This window comes from Mesocricetus auratus, unplaced genomic scaffold, assembly GCF_017639785.1.
Source record: "Mesocricetus auratus isolate SY011 unplaced genomic scaffold, BCM_Maur_2.0 Super-Scaffold_100010, whole genome shotgun sequence".
Lineage (NCBI taxonomy): Eukaryota > Metazoa > Chordata > Mammalia > Rodentia > Cricetidae > Mesocricetus > Mesocricetus auratus.
Window position 1 is genome coordinate 35931402 of NW_024429194.1, and position 24449 is coordinate 35955850.

At 42.5% G+C, this 24449-nt stretch overlaps 1 protein-coding gene across 4 annotated transcripts in view; it reads right to left on the reverse strand.

Moving 5' to 3' along the window:
- The window catches only part of Xrcc5 (X-ray repair cross complementing 5), a 90145-nt gene that overhangs the window by 55543 nt on the left and 10153 nt on the right, over positions 1-24449 (reverse strand). For all 4 annotated transcript variants that reach the window (XM_040752665.1, XM_013113629.3, NM_001281393.1 and 1 more), the window contains 7 exon segments: positions 23645-23836; positions 18113-18227; positions 16917-17055; positions 13259-13371; positions 8044-8106; positions 3702-3839; positions 2747-2837 (listed from right to left, as the gene is read on the reverse strand). In XM_040752665.1, coding sequence (XP_040608599.1) covers positions 2747-2837; positions 3702-3839; positions 8044-8106; positions 13259-13371; positions 16917-17055; positions 18113-18227; positions 23645-23836 — 851 coding nt within the window.

A 24449-nucleotide genomic window follows, 5' to 3' on the forward strand; every position in this document is an offset into this window, starting at 1 on the left:
AAAAGCTATTAAAAGTAGTTGACCTGGAGGCTGGAGAGGCAGCTCAAAGGTTAAGAGCAAGATTTGAGTTCCAGCACCCACAACTGGCTATAACCCCAGTTCTGGTCAATCTAACACCATCTTCTGCCCTCTGTGGGTACAAGGTATGCAAGATACACAGACATACATGCAAACAAAACACCCCATACACATAAAAAGAAATTGTCAAAAAAAATAGTAGTTGACTTACCAGGCATAGTAACATACACCTTTAATTTCAGCACTCAGGAGGCAGAGGCAGGCAGATCTCTAAAATTCAAAGCCAGCCTGGTCTACACAGCAAGTTACAGACCAACCAGGGCTACAAAGTGAAACCCTGTCTCAAAAACAAACAAACAAAAAAACAATAGCGGCCATCTTGACTCCTTTCCAGCTCTACCATTCAGTGAACCTTTGGCAATGGAGTATCATATCAAAAGCAAAAGAGTTTGTTTCACAAAAGTATCTCTGCCATTAAAAAAACAAAATAACTCCTATGGAGACTTGAACAAAATACTCAGTATCCAATGAGCTAATATTTCTAAAATAGTAATTATCTAAAGAAAAAAAACATTTCAAACAACAAACAACTTCTTAATGAAGGGAAGCTTTCTAAAGACCTTGTGTAACTTTCAACAGAGCCCAGCAGTGTCATAGGAAGACACCGTCAACTAGAATGAGTGCATTCCTTCATAATCTGTTAGTGTCACCTTTTCACTTTGCAAAGCCACTAAGCCCACTACATACACCTGAGAGCATCCCATTCAAGCTCTAAAGTTCCTTGTGGCAGAAACATGACAGTTTCTCTTTGATGTCTCCCCTAATCCCTGGCAAGTGCCCTTCAATAAAAATCTACCAAGTCAGCCGGGCTGTGGCAGTGTACAAAGTGAGTTCCAGGACAGCCAGGACTGTTACACAGAGAAACCATGTCTTGAAAAACCTAAATAAATAAATAAACAGATAAATAAACATCTGCCAAGTCAATACAAATGGCACAGCAAAGCTGTGTGCACGAGAAGCAAGTCTTCTCTGGAAAGGTCTGATTCTCCCACCACATGTGTGTCTTTCGCTCTGCTGGTTCACCGAGGTTCCCAAAGCCATCCAACTAAAGTACTGTTTCTAATGTCAATCACAGAGTGAAGGCAGAAAAGCAAAGCAGTTTCAAACAGTACCTTATGCTTCCATTCTCTGCTCCTTCAATGTCACAAGATGAAAGAGCATATAGATATTTAACATGGTACTGTCTGCCTGCGTCTGAGCCTTCCATAGGCGGTTTCAAGCAACACCACAACCATTGCCACCATAAATGATGAGTGTAAGGTCCACCAGGCAACTCAGGAACTTGCACAAGGGAACAGTCAGTAAGTACCCCTGCTTCACTACCAGCTAATCTCTTGGTAGATCATTCTTGTATTATAAACCCCTTCAAAAACATTAACTTGAGAAAGTTGCCAATAGCTTTAAGAAAAGTCACAGGAAGTAGGCCAGCTGATCAAAAGATGTTCAACTTTTAGATTCAGGCTGATACATATAAGATAACTTTTCAACAAGTTTGGAATGAGGGCTGGGGTACAGCTCAGTGGTTAGAATGACTGCCTAGAATGCATCAGGCCTTCAGTTCAATCCCCAATACTTTCTTAATTAATTAACAAGTAACCAAGAGTAGATACACAATCAACAGCACACAACAACTTCTCTTATATTCAGGTCCACACATGCCTCCACCATGACAGAAAGAGACCTAGCTCTAGAGAAAAGGACACTAGCCCCAGCAACCCATTTTATTTTTTGGTCTTTTTTTTTTTATTGAAAGCACGATTTACTTACTTATTATGTATACAGTGCTCTACCTTCCTGTATGCCAGAAGAGGGCATCAAATATCATTATAGATGGTTATGAGCCACTATGTGGGTGCTGGGGATTGAACTCGGGACCTCTGGAAGAGCAGCCAATGTTCTTAACCACTGAGCCATCTCTCCAGCCCCTTTCTTAGTCTTTTTGATAGCACACTGATCCCAAGGGGCCTAACCCTAAGAACCCATAGGGAGAACCCCATTTGCAAAGTCACCTCACAATTCCCTACCATGACACAGACAATATAGTATGTAACCTGAAGCATCCACCATTGTTTGTTATATTTCTTCAGCTATCTCTCCTAAATCCTGATCATCATTCATGGTTGTTTATTTTTTGGTGGGAGGGGAGTGTGCCGGGGGCAGGGGGGTGTTACACTCTGCCCACAACTACACAAATTGTTAGCTGCCTCGAAGACAGCACTGATAACTATGAAAATCTCTCTGGTACCCTGACATCTGCAGCCAGATGTAACTACTGGAAGCTAGCAAGAAGCCACAATGAGAACTGAACTGTGGCCATGAACTACACAGGAAGAAGAAAGCAGAATACTGCCACTATCGTCCCAGCTACATCAGACTGCATGTAGGACATGGGTGGGTACACTCAGATTCGCTTCGGCCAGCAAGCTGCTCCTCAGATGCATGCCGTCAGTCAGAAGGGAGAGCCAGACAGGTGGGAAGGAACGGTAGGAGAACCGGCTCTCTATCAGAACACCTGCTGAACCATCTTCATCATTATTGTGAGTGTGTGATTAGAATCCAACTACTTCACCCCATGAAGTCCTGGCCCCATCAACAACTGCAGCCAGGTGATTTCCCAAGGACCGTCTGCGTGAAGAGCCATTAGTGAGCTTAATGGAAATAAACTCACCTGTGGGAGTGCATTTCTTATTGTTTTTCAGTGATGAAAACATGTATTGCCGCAAGTCTTCCATGAAAGGCAGCTGCACATAAACTAAACACTAATGAGAAATAAAGGCGATAAAAAGCAGAAACCGTCAAATTAATGGAACTGTATGTAAGTAGTCCCAAATGCTGTGGAAGTGGCAGCAGAAATATTTCAGAACTTAGCCTAAATCTGACACATGTAAGATAAAGTATTTTGACTATCTTCATACTTGCAAACAGTATGCCGGGTACCAGATACAAAAGAGATGTCTCAAGGAAGGCTGCTCGGTAACTGTAAAATACAGGACCAGGCAGAGCAAATCGGAAAAGCCTGGATGGCAGGACAACTGACTGGGAGTTCGTCATCTCTACCTTCTCTTACAGTCCTGCTGCAGTCTGAGGAACTGGGAACGAAGCAGTCTCCACCTGTGTTTCATTTGAGAGCCTCAAACAGACTGAACTTCACACGGCTCACAAAAAACCCACACCCACACCTTTACCCATGGTCCTTATCTGCTGAACCAGAGGTGACTTCTCTTCCCACATGGCTCTGAAAGGGCCCAAAGACGAGCGCTCTCGTGTCACCTTTACTGGTTTAATCTCTCGTGTCACCTTTATTGGTTTAATAAAAAGCCCCTGAAATACTTTGATGAGTCATGTTGTTTTCTCACTGAAAACCTGGCTCGCACACCAGCAATTCCAACATTATCTGGGAGTCTGCAAGAAATTCAGAAATGGGTTCCGACAGAACTAGAATACCAAACATCCCAAAGCAGTGTTTAGAACAAATGGATGGAGGGGAAATGAATAGCCTAGCAGGAGGAAGGCCTGGGGTCAGACAGGATGGATCCCCAGTACTCAAAGAAAGGATCTTTTTTTTTTTTAAAGAAAAGGTGGAAAGTGGGCAGGGGAGGATGAAAAAGGTCTGTAGGTTTTACCTCATAGGAATCCTTAATATAAGGAAAGGCTACACCAACTTGAGGATTAGCTCTTTTGTCATAAGTGTATCGAACAATGGCGACCATGTTTAATTCATCCAAAGCATGAATAAGGGAAGAAAGAGCAACAGCCGCCGCCTGTAAGAAAGATGTGTGTGTCAGCATAGGTTCAGCCTGTGAGAGCTCCACACAAATACAAGCCCTGGACACTCACACGGGATCTCTGCTTTCTTCCTGTTTCAGGCACCCTTTCTAAGGGTGGACAGCTCAGGGGTAGAGCACCTGCTTAACATGTGCAAAACCCTGAGCTGCAGCTCCAGCACCAACAAGCCAACACAACATTGTCTGTTTACACACTTCGGACTCCAATAGTGTACTTAGTGTGCCTCTTTCAGGACTCTATGAACTTTGACCTCCTTTTCTCTGAGTTTAAGCCCACGCTCTATAAACTCAAGACTGCCTTCCTCAACAAAATCTTTGTCTCTCTCGTTGAACGAATTACTACTGTATCTCTCTTTTTTTCTCAACCCTTCCAATTTCCGTCTGCTTAGAACATGATTCTTAGGTTCATTTCAGCTATGCTCTCTACTTTCTTAATGAAACTACCCTGCAGAGTCCATGGCTTCTACCTGCCAAGTCTTGGGTTGGTGGACTCAGCAGAGCTTCTTGCCTGGCCCCTTTCTCCACACTCTGACTCCAGAAGTAACAGGGTCTTCTAATTATTCTGTGTGGGCTACTGCTCCCCAAGCTCTTTTCTTCTTCCAGCTAGTTCTAGTTCTTAAAAGTCTACTTTCAGCCTTTCTTTCTTTTTCTCACTCTAAAATTCAAGTTAGGGGTTATTTCATCTAGTCCAATGAGCAAGAGGCGTTCTTTGAAAGTCTTCTAAGGGGTGGGGAGACATCTCAGTGAGAAGAGTGCTTGTTCTTATTGACTGAGGGTCTAAGGTCGAATCTTGGGCATTGGAGCTTGAATCTCCAGCACCCACGTAAAAATCCAGGCATAGCAGTGTGTGACTGGCAGGCCCAGCCTAGCATCCAGCCTAGCCAAAATGGCAAGTTTCTAGCCTAGCAAAAGACCCTGACTCAATAAGGGAAATAAAAGAAACACACCCAGTGGCTTCTACACATGGGCACACAAATACATACTCTATGATCCAGGCGTAGCCTGCTGGCAGACACCCCATCTTCCCACACTTATTACTACTCTTCTCCTCTTGTATTCCCTACGTCCCCTAACAATACCTTCGGACTCAGCCAAACTATGACCTCAAAGTCCTTGACAATACGTTCCTCCTCCCTCAGCTAGACCTCTGTGCTGTCTCTCAAGCCCATCACTGCCTCTCCTGTCCAGAGGTGGCGGTGCCAGTCCCTTCCACCAACCTTCAACAGTTCTTCTCTAGCCTTGTCAAGCTGATAGGCAGCTGGCCTGGGTCTTGTGCTTTGCTTCTCTGGGGCTTCTGTTCATGTAATTTTCTTCTGGCTACAACCCCACCAGCGTCTTCTAACCCACTTCAGATTTGCCTTCCTCGGTTTCGTCTTCCAAATTCCCAAACACTTTTCCTGTACCACAGTTAACCTATATCAAAGTCCATAAAACCCCTTCATAAAACCCATGGCCTCAGTATCTTGCCATCAAAATTGTCTACAGATTTCAAAAGAGATACATCTCCTTCATTTCAAGGAATACTTATGTTAAGCCTGTTCTTTGCTAGGTTCCAATGTCCTGTCACAGACCTAAGAGGACTCCCTGACTTTACTGAGCAAAGTGGAAATGAAACATGTAGCAAACATGACGTGTATGTTCTAATACTAAGTCCCAGAAAAGAAGACCAGAAAAGCAGAGAGTCTAGGGAAGAGACTATTTCTAATTTGCTGGGAATTTAAATTTGTGTGTCTTTGATGGGACCAATCAGTATATTAAATGTAAAAGATGATGGGTTAATGATTATCTTGAATATTGTAACAATACTAGTACTGCATTTAACTCAACTAAATTCCCATTCCTTTCCTTTCTCCTCTCCTCTATTCTTATACACACAGTGCAAAACAGCACATAAATGTATATTCTCTCTCTCTCTCTCCCCTACACACACACATACACACTTATAAGCAAATAACCAAAGAAAACATTTTAAGGAGTTATCCACAGAACATTTTAATTGAAAAACAATAATATTCACCTACTTTTAACAACCCACACAATACACATAACTGGTACTATCAGAGACTCTATTCCCAAACTTCCAGAGATGGGCATCTGACTACCTCACATGAAAGCAACCCATGTGGAGTTAGCAATCTTGGATGACAGAATATTCATTTGGAGCAAAACTTCCCACCTGTTGGCCCCAGTTCACTTCTGGTATGAAGCACAGATTAATTTCTACTCCAGTGATCATCCTCAAAATGTATGAAGACTGCTATTACATCTGTCATCGCCCTCCTACTCCCCTATCTACCCACACAAGTCTGCTGCATGCAGTTTTTACTGGAAGTTCTCACACAGCCTGCTTTCCCTACTCTCCTACTTAGAAGCTCCAGTTAGAGAATATCAATTTTCGACTACCACATCAAAAACTGACAGACCAAAGAGCCATTAGGAAATGAAGGTACCTTTTCTTTAAAAACTTCAAAGTGACTGTATGATATATAAAAATTCATGAAACAAAGTTGAGCCATATCTGTCACAACCCACAAAACAGAGCAATGGAAGGACTAAGAGAAAGAAGAAACACCCAGGTCACCAATACCTGCCCCAAATTATCTGAAGGAACCAGAGACAGCTTGCCCTACCTTTAGATCTAGCTGTAATTAGTAACTAGCTGCACAACAGCTAACCTTGGGGCTAGCCTTACCTAGGAACTTCCACATGCACCAATCAGGGCTTACTAACTCCCTAGAGCACCAAAGTCCCAATGAAGCATCTTTCATAACTACACAGATTTCCTGGTCCTAATAAAACCCCCAAATCTTCCTCTACTCTTCAAGCACACCAGCTACCAGACCCATGTACATGTGCCCTACTGCAATCCAGTTTCTTATTCCAAACACAGGCTGCTTTATTAGAAACTAGGCCCTACGTTTTCACTTAACTTTGCCAACAGAAATTAGCCACTTATGTGACAAATTTGAATTGCAGTTCACATGCCTCAGCACAGCTCTGTAATGGAATATGTTCTCACTGCACTCCTAACAGTTCTCATGAAGTGATCAGAATTTCCTTTGTGTTAAAGGAAAATAGGCGGGGGGAGGGGGGGGTTGTGGGGGGGGTGTGGGGAGGGTGTTAAATCCACAGCCTAAAAAGTCATAGTTCAACAATACACACACCAGACCAGACTAGCACAATTTCTAAGGCTTGATTCAGGAGAAAACCATGAACTAGAATTCTCAAATGTGAAGTCACCCATGTGTTATAATGAACTCACCCACACCCAGTGAAGAGGAAGCCAAGCATCTTCTTCTACTAATTTTAACTGTTCTCAGACAACAATCACATGACTACCACCTACTAGGCGAGAAGCCAGTCAAGTTCCAGAAGTGGGGAGAAAAAGAAGTCATCAATACCCTACTCCCACCCCAAACGAATCTTCTACATTAAACTCATTATTTTAATGCACATACTTTCGGATTTTGGAAGCCTGCTTACTGTTTTAAACACATTCTGTATTGGGATTTTCCAGCTAAGATCAACACACCAATGAAATACTGGGTGCTGACTTAACATTTCAGGAAGAAAATATGTACAGAGTGAGGTACGAGTGTAGAATGTGAAAGTCATCAGAGTTGTCAGCCAGGAAGGGACCAGTCTGACAACAGAGAATCTCGGGAACATGAGACAGGAGCAAAGAGTCCACAGGTCAGGACCACTCTCCAGGTCCACACACCAGCACTAAACGCTCAATGTTCATAAGACACAAGAGTCAACTGGCCCAATCCTCCTGAACACCTGACATGAAATTCCTACTCCTAAGTCAAACTGTTAGAAGGTTACTATTTGTGCAAGACTATGTCCTTGGGTCTTATGCTCAAGCTAAAACAAACTCATTTGTCATTTCTCCATTTTCAAAGTTAAAGGTTGGTGACTTTCCCACTGCTGTTGAGACTTTTCATGCCATTTAAAACACAAAGGCAGGCCACATATGGTGGTGCACACCTTTAATCCTAGCATCTTGGAGGCAGAGGCAAGCTGATTTCTGAGTTCCAGGTCAGCCAGGTTTACACAGAGAAACTCTGTCTCAAAAAAAAAAAAAAAAAGGGGGGGGCTGGGGGACCGCAACAACCCACTTCCCTAAAATGACAGTTCAATCTTGTAGCACTATCTCAAAGTTCTACACCCAACTCACCTCATCATCTTTTGCTGCAAAGACCTTTAGAACTTGATATCCCATAAAGAATCTCCTGTGGACCTAAAAGAGAGGAAACAGAACTGGTTTTGAAGCAGAACGAGAAATATAAACAGCTGTAAGGTCACCCACTGCTAAAAATGTCTGCTCAAAATGTTCTTACTGGTAAACACCAACAGCGACTAGAAACAATTTAGTACTTGAAACTCAACTCAATGAGCACCTAGTCCATGCCCTGCATTGTTCTGTATGTTGTATACTAAAACAGAGCAGTGAACAGGATATAATCAGCTTCTTCAGAAACCTAGATGGGTGTGGAATTAAATACAATGCTCTATCAGAGTCCGACGTTATATGGTGCCCTAAGACCACGGAACTGGGCTTGCTCATGAGGGTTTCAGGAGAGGTAAGCAAACGCTGACACCTCAGGCAAGACTTGGAAAGTAGGAACAACAAAAAGAAAAATCTAAGGGTTGGAGAGAGCTCAGCAGCTAAAAGCACTTGCGGCTCTTACAAAGGACACCAGGCATATATATACATGATGCACATGCATACAGGCAGGAAAATACTCATACACATAAAAATGAATACATCTTGGAAAATAAAAAGTAAAATAAGGTCTGTACATTAGACCCTGGGCAGACATAACAGTGAATTAGCGATCCAGAGTGACAGATACATAGTGTGTGCTCACTGGGACTGCTTTTAGAGTGCAGAGGCATAGTGCAAGGGGAAAGGGGGAAATTCGAGATTAACAAAGACTGTCTCAAAAAGCCTCTTGGGAACAAAGTCCTCAGGAGCCGTGACAAGCCCTGGATGAGCTGCAGAGAGAACAAAGCACAGAGCCAGTTCTCAGCAGGCTGGAGGCAGGGAAGCCAGTTCAACAAAATGTGCTGCCAGTCCTTGGCCCCTCCTGAAATACAATCAGGGCCACAGAACTCTACCAACACCTGACTAGAAAATGAATGTTAAAATTCCTGAAATCACAGGCCCTGCACCCATCTACCAAGATCAAGCTCTCTGCGGAGCTGCAGCTCATTTAGAAGAAAGTGCCGTGTGCTGTCCTGGGCAGCATTTCTTATCTGCTTTTTCTGGCACTCTTTCCTCTGAAGCTGAGAAACTAGGAGCACTCTGCTGTAACTGCAGCTCACGAACAAGCTTCAGAGGTGTGAGGTCCAAGGAATTCAAATAGCTCTCATTTCCGCTGCCATCTCCCAGAGGAGGCACACAAGAATAACTCTAGAGTTCCACACAGCATATTCATAGAGATTTATTCTCCCTGTTGGAATTTATTCAAGAGTAGCTAATGAAGTGTAGTGAGATATCTGTCACATCACGTTATGCACCTGTGACCATGCCTCAACGGGCGTGGTCAGTGCAATAGGTACGGGCGAGGTGGATATCTCACTACAATTCCCCCTTTAGTCTGAAGAAAAGATTTAGGCTTGATACAAAACTATATACAAAGACAGCAAATGTCAAGTGTGCTCCAGGAGAAGGAAATGTAAGAACACACACACTTCAGACCTATTGTCAGTGAGCAAATGGCAAGAACTACAATAAGGTTGCTGGAGAGATGGCTCAGCACTTAGCGCACACACTGCTCTTGCAAAGTCCCTGAGTTTGCTTCCCTGCATCCCTGTCAGGTGACTCACAACCACCTGTAACTCCAGCTCCAAGGGATCCTCTGGGCTCCACAGGCACCTGCATTCACATGAACACAGCTACACACAGGTGCACACATGTACACGTAATTCAAAATAAACACAAATCCTTTAAAATTTATTTATATTGTATGTGCACTGATGTTTTGCCTACATGTATATCATTGTGAGGGTACCAGGTCCCCTGGAACTGGAGTCACAGTCAGTTGTGAGCTGCCATGTGAGTGCTAGGAAGTGAACCCAGGTCTTCTGCAAGAGCACACTGTGCTCTTAACCACTGAGCCATCTGTCCAGCCACATAAAAACAAATCCTTAAGAAATATCTAATACTGTCTCTTCCTAGTGCACCTAAATAACTTTTTCAAAGAACAGCAAGGAATTTGGAGGGAAACTAGTAGTTAAATTATTATAATTATATACCCAGAACACCTGACAACCTGGTAAGAAAACTGAAAAGCTGCTTGATATTTTTAAGCAAACACACACACACACATACACACACACACACACACACACACACACACACACACACACACACACGGTGTAGCTCAGTGGTAGTTTGCTTGGCTAGCAAACAACCAATCACCATTCACACACAATTCATTCAGAAATGGTATTTTGTCAACACTGAAGACAGTGTGATTTTATTTAAGATAACTGATAATCACTAGTCTACTAAAAGGTGTATATCTGTATTTTGCCATGCCCCATGGAAAACACTATGTTTAACACCTTGTATCTTTTGGTTAGGAGAATACACGAAAGCCGGTATGTACAGTGGGCTCTTCAAAACCGTGCTAGTTCATCTGGTGAGAGCATCACTAAATAATGGCACAGACTTCAGAGTCTCAAAATGCATGTCTACTCCCATTTCACTGTAAGATCTTGGGCTAGTTACATAAAGGGGCTAATCTTCAATTTCCCAATCTAAAAACAATTTTTTAAATGCATACCATAATACATGCCTAACAGGCTAATAATAACTAAACAAGAATTTTTATCAAAAGCTTACATGTTGGAACACTGTAATTATCCAATGAACAGTAGGTATAATTATAATATTTTCATAATACTTGTCTGAGATGGAACTTTGAAACAAAGTTGAGTGTGGGTCTGCATGGCCGCTGGGTAAAAAAATCAAACGGCATGTCTAAACCTGTCAAGACTGCGATTGTGCTATCTCAGGAAACCTGTAAGAGCCTTCTTTCACTTTGGGGAGCAGGAGGAGTGTTCTCTTTGAGATGGACAATCTTTACCCATTTTCTTAAGCCCAGACTTGAATAAAAGAATTTCTTCCTTAAAAAGCAAAATCAATAAAAAAGATTGATTTAGAAGTTAAAAATTGATCTAGAAAGCACTTCAAGTATTTAAAAGTAAAATCTGAAGTTAATAAAAGTAGTTTAAAAAGGAAAGTGTATTTACTTTTTGGTTCTGTTCTCTGTTTTGCTTTGTTATTTAGCTAAAATAGGCCCTTACTTAGTGTTCACAGTTCTGAATTATACTAGAAGGTGTTTAGGGTAGGGCTTGTCTGTCTATCTAGACACAGCAGAGTGGGCAGTTTCAGTCAGATGTGGTGACACACATCTCTAATCCCAGCAACTGGGAGGCAAAAGCAGACAGACCTCTGTGAGCTCCAGGCCAGCCTGGTCTATATAACAAGTTGCCAACCAGTCAGGAATACATTGTGAAACCTGTCTCAAAAAAAAAGGAGAGAAGGACTAGAGAGATGGCTCAGCAGTTAAGAGCACTGATGGCTCTTCCAGAGGACCTAGGTTCAATCCCCAGCACCCACGTGACAACTCATTATCCCTAACTCCAGTTCCAGTGACCTCGCGCCCTCTTCTGGCTTCTGCAGGCACTACATGCTCAAGGTACACAGATGTACACGCAGGGAAATATTCATGCATCTTAAAATAAAAAATAAAAATAGATCTTTTTTTAAAGAAGGGAGACAATTTCTACAAACTGGTCTAAATAAGGTTAGTTTCACTCAAGATTAATAATCATAAATTTTAACTTACATACGTTGCAAAGTAAATAATTTCACTTTAAAGAAATGTTAGGGTCTCTAAACTTCCAAAAAATACTTATTCTTATTTAGTACATTTCATTTTAGTGTATTCTTAGAGTTCTTTTGTTTGTTTGTTTGATATTTTGAGACAGGGTTTCTCTGTGTAGCCCTGTTATCCTGGAATTTACTCTGTAGACCAGGCTGGTCTCAAATTCAGAGAGATCCACCTACCTCTGCCTCCCGAGGGCTGGAATTAAAGGCGTGAGTCATCATGCCTGACTCATTCTTAGAGATTTTAAGTAAACTTTCCCACTTTTTGGCTTATGGAAGTTTGTTTTGTTTTTTAAAGTGTGTGTGTGTGTGTGTGTGTGTGTGTGTGTGTGTGTGTGTGTGTGTAAATGTATGCCATGTGTGTGCAGGTGTTCCCAGACACCAGAAGAGGGTGCCGGTTATCCCTAAACGAGAGTAACAAGCAACTGTGAATCACTTGACATGGTACTGGGAACCAAACTCTGGTCCTCAGGCAGAGTTGTTCATGTTCTTAACTACTGTACTGAGCCATGTCTCCAGGCACTGGCTTATAAGTTTTGAAAATACTTGCAAAAGTATGGAACTTCACTGAATTAACATTAAAGTACATAAAGCTTGTGTGCTAGAGCTTCAAATCCCAAATACTGGATGGTATTTATTTTCACTATAATTCCCACGTGAGTCCTCCAATAAAAATCTCTTCATCCCTAGGGAGGCATACACATAAAAAGATAGTATTTGCTGGGCTACAGTGGTTCACACCTTTAATCCCAGCACTCGGGAGGCAGAGGCAGGGGATTTCTGTGAGTTCGAGACCAAGCCTGGTCTACCGAGTGAGTTCCAGGACAGCCTCCAAAACAATACAGAAAAACCCTGTCTCGAAAAAACAACAACAACCAAAAAAGTATATATTAAAGATAAATAAATGATGTTCTAGGATTTGCTTGGCATCCAAAGCCCAGCCAGACTCCATGTATACACCAGTTTGAATAAGCCACACAACTATAAAATACTGACAGTGGCTTAGGGACCGTGGTCTTCAGATTTATGCCAAGTCTCTACATCTTGGTTTTTCTTTTCAAATATCAAAGACAATGGGCTGGGGAGAAGCTCAAACAGCAAACACAAGGACATAAGTTCAATCCCCAGAAGGCACAGTTTAAAAAAGCCTGGTGCTTGTAATACTGGCATGGTGAGGCAGACACAGCAGATCCCTGGGGCTCACTGGTCAGTCAGTCAAGCCAACTCGGCAAGTTCTAGGACAGTGAAAGACCCTATTCCAAACAATCACTGGGCAGCGCCCGAGGAATGAACACCTGAGGTCGTCCTCTCACGTGGATATGTACATCCACACACACACACACAAATGAAAAAATTTTAAATTAAAAAAAAATGGCAACACTCATCCCCAAACTACATTGCAGAAGGCTGAACAGGAAAGGGAAATTGTAAATAAAACAGCCAATCAGAAGCTCAAGGCATGTATTTTTGTTCACAACTGCAGACTTACCTGAGAAGATCTACAGAATCCCAAAACAGAGAAGCACTTCCCCTCCGATTTATATTTCATTTGTTCCTCATCCACTTTAGAAAAGGGAATTATATCACTTCCGTAGCGGAACCCTGGAGAAGGAGAGCGAAACATCTGTTAGGCATATGGGGCCTGAAACAAGCTCTGTACCTACATCAATAATACACGCACTCCAGGGGTAGTCTCCGCCTTCTCCTCCCCAGAACCAAATTATTGCCCCTATGATCAAGAGGGGAAAAGCAGAGGCAGAAACAAACCACATATACCATATACAGACGATTAAATTCTAATTACAGTTCTTAAGTAGTGTCTTCCGCAGTCTAGTTACCTTAATGATTACCCAGCCCAGAAGAAAGACTGTAGCAAACACAGAACATTAGTTATCCTCCAAAGACAGCCGTGTTGACTACAGTACAAGTATGAGCTGTAAACATAATCAAAGCACATTTACTCAGAAACCCGGAGATCCAGAGAAAATGGCCCATAGGAAATCTTCAGAACAAAATGTCCAAAAACCGCATGCTGGGGATAGACAAAACTTCAACCATCTAATGGAAGCCAAAACTCTACTTAAGAGCATCCAGTTGACAAGTTCTATGCTTCTGTATGTCTGTATGTTTGAATTTACTTTCAATGTCTTACATTGGATTAATATGGACTCGTATATCCCCTCCCCCCCAACAAGTGGGAAAAAAGACAAACCCCTAGCCCTGTTCTGTGGCATCTGCTCTCTGGAAGACTGTGCTCCTACAGTACACAGCACACAGGACCTCTTCAGTGACTACAAGAGGGACCATCAAAACCCAGGAACTCGATAGTGGGAATCCAAGGCAGATTCTGTGATCTGGGGTCTATTTGTTCCCAATAGGCTACTGTGGTCACATATTTAATGTTTTTAAAAAATTTATTTTCATGCATGTCTTTTCTAAAAAGATGACAACAAATTCAAAAATCCCAATACAAATCAACAGGAAAACGTATGACACATGGTCAAGAATGGAATTTAAACAAACATTTTTCCTTTTTTTCCCAGTCGCGTGTGTACAGGTTGGAGGAAATGTACGCACGTGTGCACGTGTGCACACAGGAGTGCTCACTTGTGAATGCAGGTAGAGATCAACTTCCCACGTGGTCTTCTATCTTTCTCCACCTTACTCGTAAGCCAGGAGCTCTCCATTTCAGCAGTTTCGGCAAGGCTGACTGGCTAGCAGGCCCCTGGCCCTCCTCTCCAGCACTAGGGTTAGAGGTGAACACTGCCACACATGGCTTTCTTGTTGTTGTTGATTGGTTTTTGTTTTTTAAGAGTGGCTCTGGCTGTCCTGGAACTCACTCTGTAGACCATGCTAGTCTTGAACTCACAGAGATCCACCTGCCTCTGCCTCCCAAGTGCTGGGATTAAGGGTGTGAGCTACCACATCCAGTCCATGCCTGGTTTGTTTTGTTGCTGTTTTTCCATTTTCTTGTGTAGGCCTCCCTCTAGGATACAGGCGTGCACCACAACGGCTGGCCCATGCGTGGTTTATGTGGGTGCTGGGGACCCCTGCACAGCAAGCACTTGATTCACCAAGTCATCTCCCAGACACTAAATCAAGTATTTTTCTAACTTTTTCTTGTCGTCATTTTCTTATTTAAATTAACAGTATCTTTAAAGTGCTTGTTAAAACGGTCTGTTTTCTAGTTTTTCTACTTAAAGTGCAAATGCTGTTTCTACAAGGCAAAGAGTGCAGAACAGACTCTAACTTACAACCGTACTCTTTGGCCCACATGTGTCTACTAGTTTCTCTGGTGAGAACGAGGACAGCCTACGTATTAGTGAGTAGACAATGAGGACAAAGGAAAGTGATGGGTAACTGAAAGGGGGTAAAAGAGAACAGAGGAACTTCTAGACGCTATGACCCAAGGTCTAACGCTTCCCCGTCAATTTCTGCCTCCATACAAAGCTTTCTGTCCCAGATAATCAGAGTTTTCTTACAACAACTCAAAGAACTAGTCCCCTCACCTCCTGTCCCACCTCTTTCTAACCCAGCTGTCACACTTATCTCCATAATGGGACATCTCTAAACACTACAGATGCATACAGCTCCCCTAAACATCAATGACTCCATTTGCTTTTAAGATCATGTATAAGCTCTGAGTCTGTCACTCAAAGCCCTGTATTGGTCCCAGTGCTAAACTGTATGGAAGAGCACAGCCCTGCAGGGATACGGCTCTAGATTTAGCTCTGCGCCTTGCACTGCTGGCTGTGTGGGTTTGCATATGCTAATGAGTATCTTTCAGCTTTGGTCCTTCTGATGACCAATCCTGATCATCTATTGGATGCGATTTGGAATCACCATGGAAACAGCCTCTGGATGTACCTGTGAGGAAGTTCCTACACTGGGTTAACTGAGGTAGGAAGACCCACCCTGAATGCGGGCGGCACCATCGCATGGGTGGGGTCCAGAACTGAACAAACAGGAGAAAATGAGTTTCCTGGCTACAGATGCACCATGAGCCAGTAGCCTCTCATCCCTGCCCGACAGACTGTTCCCTCAAACCTTCAAGCCACAATAAAACCCTTTCTTGTCTTATATTGTTTTGTCATGCATTTTGTCTCAGCAATAAGAAAAATAACTACGACAGCCTTATGTATAAAATAGAAATAGCAACAGTGTCTGCTTTATTAGGTTGTGACAATGAAGAGAGAAAATACAGGCTGCCACTTCGGACACACCAGCGCCCCTCTGAGCCCAACCTGTGCCCTACTCATGCTCTTCCTCCCTCCAAGAACCAGTCCTCACACCAGGACAGAGGGATCAGCTAATGCTGACATCGTGACTCCAGCTCAACTACAATTCTAAAATTCACATTCTGTGCTATGTTACTAAACTCAAACAAGTAATAGAAATCATTAATTATTAATTACATCCTGTATATACTTCTATCTTCTACCAGCTTCAAACTATCCCACTCACTCACAAGTAAATACATGCAGTAATAAACAGTGCCATATGTGACACTTTTTTCCAGGACTGGGAAGTAAAAACTATACTAAGTGGTGCACTACCTGATAATAAGTTGATCTAAGTACCCAGCTGCCACCTTAGGCACCATTTGGAAAATGAGGATTTGAGCTCTTGAATATTCAGATATTCTCACCTAGTTTCCAAGTCCTCTGGTTAAAGATGTCGTCTGAACATCATACTATTTAACCCAATGGTTGGGGTATATTTAGCACAACTTTAAAGAGCCTAGTATGTATAAGCCATGACAACAGTCATAAATAATACTTTTCCCCTAAATGAGCATATCTGATAGGATATAAAGCCTGAAATAGGCACTTGGAAGAATAAGGGGAAAGCTGCTTCGGGCCCATTTTTATGTAAGCATCCTCCCAGCCAGAGGATCTCCATTAAAATAAAGCCAAGCAGTAAGTGTGTCACTTGACACACTTAAAGGATCAAAGACACACCTCTTCCCTAAGAGCCATCTTGTCCAAGACCCCTGACCCCTGACCTACAGGAGCCAGTGTCTTACTGCTGCCTCAACTGCACCTCTGTTACTCAAAGAACCGTGTGCAGGTGAACAGCCTAGGCTGTCTCCCAGAACCCTGAAGATAGTCTTCATTGGGCAAAAGTGCAGATGCTTGTTAGCATACCTTGAATAGTGTCCTCTTTGGAAACTTCAGTTTCGTCATCGTCATTTAAGCAATAGACAGTTTCTTTCTGTATATCTTCCTTCTTCAGGGTTCTTGCATCCACAACTACCCAGGTCTTTTTAAGCTTCTCCTGTACGATCTATTTTCAAATGATAGTGAAAGGAAAAACAAGGAGGGACAAGATGTGACCGATGGAAAATGAAAAAATAACATACTTACCTGATTATTTGAGCTGCAAAGTATATAGCCTCTCCTTTCCAATCATGCAGATTTTAGTTTATTTTAAAGGGGATAACCTTATAACTGCCTCTATATTCCCCTTTTCTCCTTTGGCAATCTATGGGCACATATTAATTTTCCATAGAAAACCTCAAATTGCTTAATAAAGAGGGGCCACACATTTTACCATAGTCAGAAAGCTGAGAAGAATGAGAGAGCATATACTCATCCCTACTCACACTCTTTGGTCTTGACAAAATCCAAAATAACGCAAAATCACCTCCATGGGTCTCAGGATGTTTGGGAATTAAGTTCTTAAACATACAAAAATATGTCTGTGTATTTATTTCTCAGATTGAATTATATTTTTAGCATATACTTAAAGAGGGGGAGAATGCAAAGAAGCTCCTGGTGAAGCATAAATCAGACTTATACTCGGATTGGAATTTAAATAATCACCAAAGGCAACTACTTTTGAAGTGAACTATAATGTACAAATGCACACAATGGCCCACAACCTGGCACTAACGAGTCAACATTCTGGATATTCTGTAGATGCTGTCACTACTGGATCCATAGTAACTGAACTAGGTATGACCATGGCTCCAAAGCCCCACACATAACCCTGGTGTATTATCAACATGCCTGCTATGATAAACAGTGACAAGTTCATCTAGCACATTCTCTTTCTCCTAAAAGAAAAAGAGACAAAGGCTTGAGTTCCTAGTTAACAATCCATTATCTACTCAGCAACAGAGAAAGCAGAGGGAATCAAGTCACATTATAAACATCTTCAAACTTCTCCTCAAACGCCTTTTAGATGAGAAGCTAAACGGAGATTAAGTCAAAAGGGAAAACAGCTACAGAGGCAGTAATTATACACTGAATAACTCACACATGAATTATCAGCGTCTTACATAAGCGCATTTATCCGCCTGGCAAGACTGCTTTAAAAAAAATATGCATTTACTACCTACCGATTTATAGGCTACAATCTTTATAGACAGATCGGGGCCGATGGTCAGCTGGCAGGGCCAGGGCATAGAGCGCCTCTCAATCTTCTTAAAGACACACAGCTGCCGTAGACTCTCACTTAATAAAGGAAAACACATAATGAAAGACACAATTTTCCAATGTTAATTTGCACTAGATGGCTTACTTATTTTACTAGAATGAGAAGAGAGCAGTTGTTGATTATAAAGAAACCTCAGGGGGTGGCAGGAAAATGACAACCGTGGTTGGGAAGGAACCAGAGTCTGTGAGCTGGCTTGGGGGGGGGGGGGTAGAGCTCAAATCAGTTGCTTGACAGGAGAAAAGGAACTGCCCTGCCCTCCTCTCTAGCCAGTCACTTCTCTCAACTCTATCAGTGATTCCCCATGTTTGTTCAGAACAACCATTGAGGATATTATAAAAGCAGCACATTCACCACGAGTTTGGACGCAATGTAAGATGCTCACCAACTCCCAGAAAACAACAGACGAGAGGATAAGAGCCCCAGCTGGGGTATCAAAGGAAGGGCAGCAGGCTACAACATCACTGCTCACAATTCATTCGCTAATGCCAATTCCCCTAAATAAAAGACATGATGTTTTACATGCACACAACAGAGAGTGTTACATAAAGACCACCCAAGAGCTAAGGAAAACTACAGTTTTTAATGGTAAGAAGGGCCAGAAGAAGGTAAGTGTGATGCAGAGCGATGCTTCATTTACACAAAGATGAGATTCAAGTCTGTTTATCTGCCCCAATCAGACACGACAGAGGACTGACTATAGGAGAGGTGGGATTTGTGGTATTCACTAAGATAAAGAGCATAGGGATTAATGGTCTAATGTATGCAAGACGTACAATCCAGCCCTTCTGATTGACATTCATGGTATAGATGAAAGAAGAACCTATCATTGGTGAGAACACCTTACATCACCTACAGAGTTAGAGACAGAGATGTCAGCAGACTCCAGCTTTCACAACCATGTTACATGAAGTAGAAGCTGTTCTGCCTGAACCCCTGCTTCTGAAGTTCACAGCTACCAAAGACAACTTCAGGTTTGTGAAGAGAGTGTTATGTCTGCACCAGATCTAATCTGTCTCATGAGATATTATTAGTCCATCCAAGAAATCATGCGGTATGGATTCTGTAGCAGGGATTTTTAAGTTTTTATATAAAAATAATTTCCCATAGCCAGTGCTGTCTCTTTTGCTCAAGCCCTTATTCCTTATGCCTGAAAGTTCACTCTCTAGTCTTAGTTTTTATTTCTATAATCACAGGACAAAGACCATATATGTGCAGTATCAGAGAAACTGAATTTTAAAAAATTCCACTTAGTCACAATTAACTTAAATAAGAATAGTCACTGTAGGCCGGCAGTGGTGGTGCACACCTTTAATCCCAGCACTTGGGAGACAGAGACAGGTGGATCTCTGTGAGTTCAAGGCCAGTCTGGTCTACAGAGTGAATTCCAGGACAGGCTCCAAAGCTACTGAGAAACCCTGTCTTGGAAGAAAAAAAAAAGGATAGTCACTGTATTTGCATGACAAAATTCTATCTACATAAAAGACCCAAATCCCAAGTATTTTAAAGTACTAAAACATGCATAGTCAATAACTTAAATGCTTGCTGGGGAAAAGGGAGACACCTTAAAAATTAGTGGATTTATACCTTAAGGCATGTATTCCCAAAGTTCAGAGAGAAACAACACATCTGCACACAGTGTGACAAGAACACATACTATGCCAAGATATTTCATTTTATAGAATTCTTCACTAATTCCTTCAGTGATCCGTTGGGAAATTACAATTCCATTCCAATTTGCCGATAATTTCCAAGGTTTCCACATTTACATAATTATGATGTATTTCTTGTCAATTACAGAAATTCTTAAAAATTGTAGCTGAGAATAAAACAACAGATGTAGACTGTTGCTGACCTACTTCAGTTGAGAACTTTGCTTCCACTCCTGAATTCCATGTACCTACAGATGGGTGGAATTAATTCCTAAACAAAGGCAGCATTATCCCCGAGACACAAGCCAGACTGCTTGGCAAACTACCATACAGCCACCTTTGCCAAGTTTGACTCCTCAAACACGCAACAGCAGATACAACATAAACCTTCCCAGAGTCTCTGCTCGAGATAAGCGTGTATCCAACCCTAACCAAGAACAAGGTGGATAACAGAGATGGTCTCTCCCAGAGCATCTTCAGACAGATGAAAAAAGCAGTTTCTTTTACTGTTATATGGGTTTTTATTGCTATACGGTACTTCAGGGATTTCATTCTTTAAAAAGAAATCATTTGCCTGTCCAACATCAAGGTGAACACTTTCCCTTCGTGACAACAGCATTGTAACAACACTGGCCATGAATTCTTTATGTTTTGAGGTTGGACTTTGGGTGTTTTAGTTATATATGAGGGGGTTTGTTTTTATTTGTTGTAACAGGACTTAGCCAAACTATTTACTGATCCAAAGCAGCAGTTCTCAAACTGTGGGTCAAGACACCTTTGGGGTCAAACAACCCTTTCACGGGGAGCACATATCAGATATTTACATTATGATTCATAACAGTAAAATTACAGTTATGAAGTAGCAACAAAATAATTTTATGGTTGGGGGGTCACCACAACATGAGAAACGTTATCAAAGGGTCACAGCATTAGGAAGGTTTAGAACCAGGGACCTAAAGTTAAAAAAAAAAAAAAAAAAGAAGCCTCAAATCAAAAACCATATTATACCCTCCCATGATGCTCTCTAAAATTAGTATCAAAAAGTAAAGGAACACTGATTGTCTCAGATAGAACACCGTTTTTCATAACTAAAAATGGTTCTCGTTGGTGCAGCCACTATGGAAATTAGTACGATGAATAAGAACTATGCAACTATACCACTCCTGGGCATCCACCCAAAGGACTGTACACTCTACCCCTACCATAGAGATACTTGCACATCCATGTTTACTGCTGTTTTATTCACAATGGTGAGGAAAGGAACTAGCTGAGATGCCCATCAACTTATGAATGGATAATGAAGATGCGGCACACACACACAACAGAATTTCGTTCAGCTTTAAAGAAAAAGGAAATTATAAAATCTGCATGAAAATGGATAGAATTGAAAAATATATTAAGTGAGATAACTCAGGCTGTAAAAGATAAATAATACATATTCTCTCACACATGGATCCTGGCTTCTCGGTTTTTTTTTATATATGTGTATTTATGTAGGAAATGAGTTTACAGAGGCTGGGAACCAGGAAGAGCCCATGAGAGGGGGAAAAAAAGAGGCTTGAATTCTGCGTGGTGTGTGTGTTCGAGCGTGTGTGCGTGTGTGCGTGCGTGCGTGTGTGTGTGTGTGTGTGTGTGTGTGTGTACATGTGCATATGTGTATAAAAGAACACAAAATCTGGAAGTGGAAAGAGGAATAGCAAAGGTGGAAATGTTTCAGTGGAGATGGGTGGCTGGGAGATGGGACAGTCAGCCCAAGCTAAGGACGTATGAGAAAGCTATGAAGAGGCTAAGGAGATGCCTCGGGGATTAAGAACACTGGCTGCTCTTGCAGAGACCCTGGTTTGATCCACAGCACCCACATGGTGGCTCACTATCACTTGTAATTCTAGCTCCAGAGGATCTAACGCCCTCTTTTGACTTCTGTGGGCAACGGGCATACAAGTGGACCCACACATACATCCAGGCAAAACACTCACACAAACAAAGTAAAAATTTTTTTCTTAATCTTTCTAAACCATAAGGAAGCCTGCTGCTCTGCAAGCTAATTTAAAGATAGAGCTTTAAAGAATTTGAGCAGAAAGGTCCAGGTCTCTCTCCTTTGTGGGTGATAGAGCTGTCCCAGAAGTCACAGGTTACTAACTGAAAACCCCAGGGGCAGGCTACCTCCCTATGAATTGTTGGTAAGGGAAACCCCTGAAATGCCCTGAGACAATAGGGCTATTGCCACTACTGGTTGCTGCACAACAGAACTATGTGGAAAGACTATTACAGAACAAGCCAGTGCTGAGTGGGCAGCTTGTGCCCTGCTGCCCAGCGTGCCCAGTGCTGGAAGGTCTATACAACAGCTGGGGTGAACAGACATCAGCAGAGTTACTCACTGTGGACACTGTGCTATAATACTGACCTGACAGGCCCACTATATATATAACAGCAGCATAACTGTTAATGGTGACCAACCCCTCTGCGCTTGAATTGAAAGTCCACTCCGCAGGAGAAAAGCCACCTTTGGTACTGCAAACCTGGTCAAGAGCCTATGGTTATGGAGGCCATAGACCCCAGTGAAAAAGCTACTACTGTTTTGCTAAATGGACATGATGTCCCCCTCAAGCTATCTTTTTTAAAAGTCGTTTGTCTATGACTGCATCTGTGTCTGGGTATACGTACATGAGTGCACCTGCCCTCGGAGGTCAGAGGCATCTGGTCCTCCGGAGTCAGGAGTTCAGATGGTTACAAGTGAGATGCCTAATATGGATGTTGAGAACCAAACTCAGGCCTCTGGAAGATCAGGTAGCACCCTTAACCACTGAACAATCTCCCCTTCAAATTGTCTTCCTAACATTTATGTTTATGGTCGTGGGTTAGTAGTGCTGTGTCAGCTTTGGTCAGGGAATCCCTCTTTGTAGTAGGTAGCAATTACTTCCGCTAAGACTGTAACTGCTAATGTGCTAAGAGTAAGTGCTTGCTGAATGTTCAACCCTAAATGGGACATCTATATCATCCCCCACAGACTCAGGGAACACTGTAGAAGGGCCCTAACAAATGTAAAAACCAGAGGAAAGGGTAGAGTGGGGAGGGGCTCACACATTCCACCCCTCCCTGAAGAGCCATAGGCGGTTAACAGTTCATAAGGAAGGGGGATTTTTCATTTTTTAGAGGAGTAAAGAATAAAGACATTTTCTTCAGTAGCATAACCACTGGTGAGTTGGTCATTCGTCTGTAAACAATCCCTCACTTGTGCTCCTATAAGCAGTCCTCGATGGGTAGCCACATGGGTCACAAAGAGAAATGGACATGAAGCAGAAGGGAGCTGCGGGGGGAAAGGAGAAGGATCAGCAAGAGTGGGAGGATGAGGACAAGGGAGGGAACGGGAGTGGATGTGTGTACCCGAATGGAACACACACAATGAAAACAAATTCCTCAGTATACACTAGCAAAAGAACTGAAAAACAGTGCGGTTTGTAAATATATGAAAAGAGTGGTCCAGGAAACGAGGCTCAAGCTTGGAACAAAGATGGAATCTACTCCATCTCTAAGGCATCTGCATGCTCCCAAACTTGAGTGACACATGTCTGGAAATAAATGAGAACCCTGTGCAAACCATACAAACTAATAAAAGGGAGATTAAGGGTGAGCTTGCGGCTTCTTTAATAAAATTCAGAACACTTAATAAAGAATGACTGCTAAGTCAAGAATGGTTCTGAAAAAGAAAAGCCCCGGGAAGAGCTCTGATCAAAGAAACCCACGTGGGAAGATTAAAAGTTGCCGCCAGTGCCTCCATGTCCTACCTGAAGGAGTAGATCTCATCCAGCCCATCTTCACCTTCTAAAGACACCATCACCCTCTCCACCATGCGGATGCCTTCCTTTTGCTGCTCAGTAACTCCTTTTTGAGGAAAGGAGGGTCCACGGTGGTCCAAGCCCAAGTCACCATCTCCGCTGTGCCCAGTCTCGTTGTTCTTGCTGATTGGAAAAGGCAGGCTGTCAGGAAAGATAACCAGTAAAGAAGGTAAGTTTTGGTTCCAAATCTGGATTCCAACCCTGTGACTGTCACTACATATGAGGAAGATCAGTCAACCTTACACAGCTCCATAATTTTATCTGCCAATTGACATGTACCTACCTGAGAATTATTTCAGCTTTAAAAAGCTAAAACTTCTTGGATATGGTAAGAAGGAGAAACTGGTTGACGCAACCAAATAACTGAAAAGGCAGGCTCTCTGGGTGGCAGTAGAGTGGCTACAGCCAGGTCCTCTCCCCATCTCACCCCATCTTCCTGGTATTGGTTGCTCTCTTGGAATGGCCTCTTCCATGCCTCTCAACTATGGTCTGTGCCCCCAAACTTCTTTTTTGTTTGTTTGTTTGGGTTTGTTTGTTTGTTTTCCGAGACAGGGTTTCTCTGTATTGTTTTGGAGCCTGTCCTGGAACTTGCTTTGTGGACCAGGCTGGCCTTGAACTCACAGAGATCCACCTGCCTCTGCCTCCCAAGTGCTGGGATTAAAGGCATGTGCCAATAATGCCCGGCTGCCCCCAAACTACTGGGGGGCAGTCAGTAGTTGACTATCATGATGGACTATCATAATAAGCCCTGAGC